We start from the raw sequence: 7,864 nt of genomic DNA on the forward strand, positions 1-7,864 counted from the left end.
ATCTCACCTCGGAATGCCAGAAAAGGATGCCATGCATCCTTTGCTTTCCCTCAGCTACCCCTGAATTCTTTACAGATAGTAGCAAAAGCATTCTATATCAATTTGCCAAATTGGAAAGAGAAATGTTTGTAATATTCGCATTGTAGCATTCGCAAAAGAAAAAAAGCCTCCTGCAAAGTGCTGCTGGAAGCAAGGAACTGAAAGGGAAAGTGAACAGGCAGGCAGGCACATTCTATCTATATATCTATCTACCTGTAGCAAAAAACATGAGCATAGTCTACCAAAAATAATTTTTAAAAATTAAGAAGAGAAAGCTGCCTGGTGCAAGAGAGAGGCTTGTTCCATTCTTTGCCCTCCCTCTGACCTGCCCTGAATTGACCCTTCGTCCTGCTCCTTCCTTCTCCTCCTCCTGCTCCATTACAGATTGCCCTCCATGGCCCCCTTCTTCCCCACCAGCTCCTTCATCCTCCTCCTCCTCCTCCTCCTCCTCCTCCATCACTCTTGGCACCCTTTCTCCATTTCCCCCCTCTGCCCTCCCTCTGAGTGCCCTTTGCATCCCCTGTCAATCACCCCGAATGCCCTTTGCATCCTGTCACACCGATTGCCCTTTTTTGCATCCTTCCTCTGGCTCCTTCCTCCTCCTCCTTCTCCCCGATGTAGGGGAGGGAATGTTCTGCCCACTGCCCTCCCTCTGACCTAAACCCCTCCCCTGAACTTGCCCCGATTATGATCGGGGGCAAGTTCATATTTGCCGAACCTGAGCTTTTTCAAAAGATACAGCTTTTACCCCGATTCCAAATGACCCGTGCTAAGGGCATTTGCCCCGAAAAAGTTGTGCAAGCCTCTGATTCGCTTGTGGGAGATTTGGGGCAAATATGAACTTCATGTGCATAATTCAGTTCCTGATCCGGGGTAAAAGGTAGACTGTATGGCCCCTTTGTCTCTAGAATTCCTGGTCATCATTTTGTCTCTCTTTTTTTTTAGACAATCCAAAATGAATCACAGTATTAAAGACATTATCTGTTTATTTAATTTTAGTGCACCCCTCAAAATGAGTAGAGTTCTAAGAGAAGTGGTTGCTTCTGTACTGGATAATACCACATCACGCAAGGTGGCAATGTATCTGTGTATAAAACCCCTGAATCTTTACCTTTTCATAATTGTGGCTCCTCCTGCTGTCTCATCTGTTACTTCTATGTCTTCTTCTGTTTCCTCCTCATTTTGTTCTTGAATTTTGCCTTCTTTGTCACTTACCTAAAAAGTTACCATAGTTCAATAACCACATTATAAACTCTTTTTTGTAATGGGAATATAAGATATATTATGACTGCTAAGCACAAGTGGGAAATTTCCGGGCTGAAAACCAAGTTGCCAGCTGCATTTCTTTATGAGGTCAACCAGGATTACTTAAATATGGCCAACCTTAATTGTACATTACAAGATCCAGACTTCTTCAAGACACCGTGCAAAATATTGTTTTCATCTAGATTTCCTTGTTTTCATTTAGATTTCTGTAAGCCAACTGTCCCATGAATGTGGACAGAATCCAACAATAATAAGTTTTCTAAAGCAGAAACTGGACAGAAAGAAAGGATAAGGATACCAACCATGAGATAGGTTTTAGGCACAAGTCCTCTCTCTCCTTTGGAATTCTGACCCAACCACCAACCATCAGATTTTTTCTCAAGTATGAGAAGAACTTCACCTTTCTTCAATATTGGAAAGAGAAAATGAAAAACAAAGAAAACTATATTAATATTGCAGTGTTTAAAGAGACTTTCTGCTAAGTATGTATGTGCCTTAAAGTTGTCTGTCAACTTATGGTGACCCCACAAATTTTACAGGGTTTTCTTAGGCAAGACATGCTCAGAGGTGCGTTTGTCATTTGCTGTAGGTGCTGAAAAAAGGTAACAAAAGAACTAGCCTACTTTGTTATTTCCCCAAAAAAATTATCCCACTTTTTACTGGGGATATAAAATAGTACTGTAGATGATGCTACAGTTGGGTATGTAAATACAAAGAAAATCAAATTTTTGGACAGATGATGGTAGTCATGTAAAAAATTAAGAAATATTGGAAGCAGATATATGATATAATAACTAAAATACTGAAGATAAATACGGAAATGGAACCAAAACTCTACTTATTAAATGCAACAGATAAACTATCAGAAAGAAAACATGAGAAAATAATACTATATATGATCACAGTGGCAAGGACTGTATATGCAAAAAACTGAAAAATACAAATTATACCAACACAGGATGACTGGTTAGTAAAACTAATGGACATGATACAAATTGACAATGTTTTTTATTAAAGAAAACTCACTGGTGAAAGATGTGACATAATTTTTGAAGGAGAAATAGAATTAGACAATTACAATTACAATTACAATTAGGTTGGATAATACTGAAAGATTAGGTCCTTCTGTAATGAAAAATATGTAAGAAGATTTCTAGTAAGATGCAGGTAACATTGTAAATTTTGATAGAAAGATGATGCTGAAATAATTTTAGCAGGGATTTATACTTAGGTTGAATAATTAATAAAGGGAAGGATGGAAGCCATCCACCGGCCTGAGAGGCAAGAGACTCCGCCCTCCATAACAGCCATCCACTGGCCTGAGAGGCAGGAGACTCCGCCCTCCATAACAGCCATCCACTGGCCTGAGATGGAGTTCACCAGGCAGGTCCAGCTCCATCAGGACTAGCCTGGAAGAAGGAAGAGCCCTCCCTCCAGTCCATCTGCCTTGGTCCAGGCCTCAGAGGGAGAGAAGAACCACTGGACCTCATCCCCTTTCCCTTCACCATTCCCTTCTCCTTTTGTGTCGTGTCTTTTAGATTGTAAGCCTGAGGGCAGGGAACTGTCTGATTAAAAATATTATTGTAAGCCGCTCTGAGAGCCATTAGGGCTGAAGGGCGGGATATAAATACCTAAATAAATAAATAAATAAATAAGGTTATTTTTTAAAGAAATATACTATACTCTAAACAATGTAATGACAGATGGATGATTTATCCTGGGTTTAGAATATTAATAAAAAAATTAAATGAGTGGAAACAAATGTTTGGACAGATCTCAAACTTTGTCCTGATGTTTCACAAACAATAACCTAAATATGTGTTCCATTTAACTTAACACTTACTATTAATTTTTTTAAAACAACACTTCAAAATGCATCATCACATGTATAAAATCCTGATGTTGCATTCTGCTTCTTTCCTACAGTATTTCTAGAGAGACAAACTGGAAAAACAGAACCTGATAAGACTTAGGCAGGGGATAGCCCAGCCTTCCTTCTCAATGTTTGTATTGAATGTATAAGAACAAAATAGATGTGCAGCAATTAGAAAAGCGAAAGAAGGGAAAAAATTGGACAAAAACTCTTCACCAGCTACTCAAAAACAGCAGGGTCATAGGAACATACTTAGTATATCTTTCTATTCCCATCCTCACTTTTGCCTCTCCATGGCAGCAATTTACTTACAATTTACTTAGATACCGAATGAACAGGCAAGATATGACAGGCCAACCCCATCATATTCTGCCTGTGAATCCAGCCCATTCCTGCCACCACCTCTACCTGGTTCAGCATGGTGACAGGTAGATATCGAGATGCCCATCCACTGTCACACAGTGGAGCTGTTGCTACCACTGCAGCCTCACCTATCAAGACTACGAACATTTTACCTGCAGGCCCTGCTGCAGCCGTATGGGCAGGAAAGGGATGCTTGGCTTCACCCACATGGCCAGGCACCCACATCTGACATCACTGGCCATAACTGACATCTGCAAGTAGAACTCTAGCAGCAGCAGCATGTAATGGAGCATGAAGCAAACCTCACCAAGGGCAGGTTGGGGCAAGCCAAATCCGCAAGCTTGCCCTGCCTTGCTCTGCCCCAACCTGGGGCTGTTAGTCTGCATCATCTAAACAGGACTACACCAGGCCAGGGGAACAGGGGCATTTGGGCCCATGCGTCAAACCCCTTAGATGAGGAGAGAGTGCCATTTGATAAAATAATGTTTTGGGGTAAAACTTTATCCACATCCATAACTATACATTCACACATTTTATTAACCACTCCATGTGAGAGGTTTTTGGAACAGTGTAGAGCAGACCAAATTATATATAAATAACTAAAAAGATATGTATTTAAAAAAAAAAAGAACCCTGTGGTTAGAAATTATCAGTCATGACAATAACACTATGTAAGCCTGTCTGCACTGACAATCGCTCCAGGGGTTACACTGCTGAGAGTGATGATAGCAGTAATGGCAACCTGTTCCTATTAAACAATACACCAGAAAACAAATATTCTGGATTGTGAACAACCATTGCGTCTAGGCAGCATGAGCTAAATAGACACATCCCACCAATGTAGCAGCAGAGATCAAGTTTGCTATTCTAGCAACAATCTGGTTGCAAGATAAGTGCAGCAGCATAAAAAAATGTTGCTGCACACTTCAGGAGGATATTAGGGTGGACTACAGATAACTGACATATGCAATGTTTGCACTAGTTTCACAACAGCAAATTGATGCCACACAGCCACAGTATTTGGTATAGTGCACCCATTTTCTAAATCTAAATATGTAGCATTTTACTTACTTTAAACATAAGGTCCCCTTCTTGCTGTGCTGCAAAATCACCAAGAGTGATAAAATGAACAGCTGAATCATCTCCAAGTTTGTCTTCATCACTGTCATCATGGTCATCATCTTCCTCCTCATTCTCACCTTCCTCATCCTCTTCTTCATCTTGTGTACTTTCATCTTCTTCTTCATCATCACTACCATTATCATCATCGTCTTCAATCTGCTCATTTACCAGCTTAGTCTTTGGGCTGTCTCTCCTTTTCTCATCACAAAGAAAGAAAGGAAAAAAACAAAACAAGCCATGGCTCTTTAACAATTGTTTATTTGATGCAGTCAATACCTAGGGGTCTTTTCCCTCAATAATTTAATGGGAGTGGTTCATCAAAGAAGCAGGTGTTTCTTTGATTTTCCAATTTCATATTTTGATTGCATTTAGTCATCTAAGCTACCATAGCTCTTAAATCAAGTCTAAAGTACTATTGGAAACAAAGGATTAGTGCCATATTACTATGTATCTCTTATAAGAAAGCTTTATACAGTATTGGTTCTAAAAAAAGATACCATGCTCAGATTGGAGCAAACCTGTAATTGTCCAATTCTGGCTAATAAATGCAATAAGTTTAGGATGTACTTCCATGCATACTTCATTCGCAGTAAAGCTCATGTGATTCAATGGGACTTACTGTATGTCTGATTAAATATTGTTAATATACTTACACATTGGAGCCCTTAATCACATTTTCACAGCTAAGGATTGCAGTAAGTTTCTCTAGCTGCTGAGAAAGTTTTAGCAACTCTTGTTCTTCTTCTTCTTTTCTCTGATAATAATTTCCCACAGGTGCAGGTTCATCTGACTATGAGATAACAATACAATAAATTGCTGAAAATATCCCATGTTCATGGGATCTGAACTCAATTTGATTTAGTATAGCCTTGTATTATCACATTCCAAGGAAAGTCATCGTAATGGCATGCAAATACTCAGATTATTATCTACTGAAAAAGAAACCTACTCTTTCTCTTTGAGATATGCTTAACAATATTGGCTCATTAGTATGCAAAGGGATCTTGTAGCACCTTTGAGACTAAGGGGCAAAACAGATCGCCCTTGAAAGAACCGAGTCAGGGCCACTGCAACCACACACCATGGCCCCAATCCACCTTTCTGCCAGCCCTAAAAGAAGTGGCAAAATGCTGCTCCTTCCTGAGCCAGCAAAACGCTGGCTTTTCCCACCCTGCTGCAGCTTTATGACACTCCTATGGCCGCACCACCCGGGTGCCTTGAATCCGGCTGCCGGACAGGCAACTGGGCGGTGTGAACCCAGCTTCTGAGTGTCTTGGGAGCATGCGGCATGCGTATGCCATAGCTCCAAGCCAGCTGGAAGCCAGCTTTTCATGCCGGTCTGTACTGGCCCTAACTGAAAGAGAGAAGTTGGTAGCATGAGCTTTCACAGACTTGAGTCTACTTCCTCAGATGCATCTGACTTAAGCTAGACTCAACTTGCTAAACATTCATCTGAGGCTAAAGTCCATGAAAACTTATGCTACCAGCTTCTCTCGTTCAGTTCAGCTGAATTCTACCAGTACCAGATAAGTAGCTGTCAAAGCTGCATACACTCATTTTGGGACATAAACCCAGAGGATTATATATAGAGTGAACTGGACAAGATAAAAGTTGCAATATTATGATCCAGCCAAGAGACACAGTAGGCCTTTCTTATACACAGATTCAAGCATCTACAGTTTGAAAATGTTCAAAAAAAGTATAAATTTCAAATATCAAACCTTGATTTTCCATTTTTTATAAGGGACACCATTTTGCTATGTCATTATATTTAATGGGACTTGTGCATCCACGGATTTTGTTATCCACAGGGGATCTTGGATCCAAACCCCAGTGTATAACAAGGGTCCACTGTATTTCTTTTTAACTTTCTCTTCAACTTCTTTTGTAGGAAAAAGAAAGGAGTGCATCTAAAACACTTACCTTCTTCAGGTTCTGAAGAGCAAAGGCATTTTCATCTACAGATTTCTTCAACTCCAAACATCTACAACAAAAGAAAAGGTTGCATTTCATATATAGCATATACAACCATAACAAAAGCTCTCAAGGCCAAAATTTTGCTTTGTGTTTAACTTTTATCAGATCCGCCATACAATTTTCAACTATAATAATAATAATAATAATAATAATAATAATAATAAATTGTATTTGTATACCGCTTTTCCACAGATCAAAGCGGTTTACAGCCGTAGAAAACCATTACAACCATAAAAAAGTTATAAAACATCTCTAGATAAAAACCAATTATACAAAATTTAAAACACAGTCATACAGCATGGTAAGGCAGGGAATCAATGGCATCAACATACACAACTTCATTTATCGGGGGGGGAAGGCTTGACAAAAAAGTAAGGTTTTAAGCCTTTTTAAAAATGTTTCTAGGGGGGTCATCAAACGGAGCTCCTCAGGAAGACTATTCCAGATTCACGGGACCATCACTGAAAAGGCTATCTGGGATGTAGAAACATATTTGGAAGGTGGAATTTCCATAAGACTCTTCCCGGATGTTCTGAGTGTGCGGGGTGGATTATATGGGGAGATGCGGTCCCTCAAGTAACTTGGGCCCAAGCCATGTAGGGCTTTATAGGTAATAACCAACACCTTGTATTGTGCCCGGAAGCGAATAGGCAGCCAGTGAAGATCTTTCAGCTTAGGTGTTATATGGTCAAACCTGGATGCACCGGTGACCAGTCTGGCTGCCATGTTTTGTACTAACTGAAGCTTCCAGGCTTGGTACAAGGGTAGCCCCATGTAGAGCGTATTACAAAAATCTAATCGAGAGGTTACCAGAGCATGTACCACAGTTTCAAGGTCCCTTTGGCCCAGGTAGGGTCACAGTTGACGTATCAACCAAAGTTGATAGCAAGCACTTCTGACCGTCGCATCTACTTGAGATGTCAACTGCAGAGACGAGTCCAGAAGTACTCCTAAACTGCGAACTTCATCCTTCAGGGGAAGTGTGACCCCGTTCAGGACAGGTGGATAAATTTCCTTCCCCGGGCCTGGGGAACCTATCACCAGTACTTCCGTTTTCTCTGGATTCAGACTGAGTTTGTTTTCCCTCATCCAGCCCATTACTGATTCCAGGCAGGCATTCAGAGGAGAGACGCCATCCTTAGTCACTGCATCAGTCGGAGACACAGAGAAACATATTTGGGTGTCATCAGCGTACTGATAACACCGCGCCCCCGTGTCTCCGGA

The 7,864-nt window shown here is 40.6% G+C and overlaps 1 protein-coding gene across 4 annotated transcripts in view; it reads right to left on the reverse strand.

Annotated features, from left to right (window-relative positions):
- Nucleotides 1-7,864, reverse strand: part of NPHP1 (nephrocystin 1) — a 46,604-nt gene that overhangs the window by 32,977 nt on the left and 5,763 nt on the right. For 3 of the 4 annotated variants that reach the window (XM_042445732.1, XM_042445731.1, XM_042445735.1), the window contains exons 3-7: nt 6,587-6,647; nt 5,317-5,453; nt 4,613-4,856; nt 1,608-1,709; nt 1,151-1,254 (exon numbers count right to left, since the gene is read on the reverse strand). In XM_042445732.1, coding sequence (XP_042301666.1) covers nt 1,151-1,254; nt 1,608-1,709; nt 4,613-4,856; nt 5,317-5,453; nt 6,587-6,647 — 648 coding nt within the window. The remainder of the gene's footprint in view (nt 1-1,150; nt 1,255-1,607; nt 1,710-4,612; nt 4,857-5,316; nt 5,454-6,586; nt 6,648-7,864) is intronic. The other variant, XM_042445733.1, reaches the window with a different exon arrangement.

Source organism: Sceloporus undulatus, chromosome 1, assembly GCF_019175285.1.
Source record: "Sceloporus undulatus isolate JIND9_A2432 ecotype Alabama chromosome 1, SceUnd_v1.1, whole genome shotgun sequence".
Lineage (NCBI taxonomy): Eukaryota > Metazoa > Chordata > Lepidosauria > Squamata > Phrynosomatidae > Sceloporus > Sceloporus undulatus.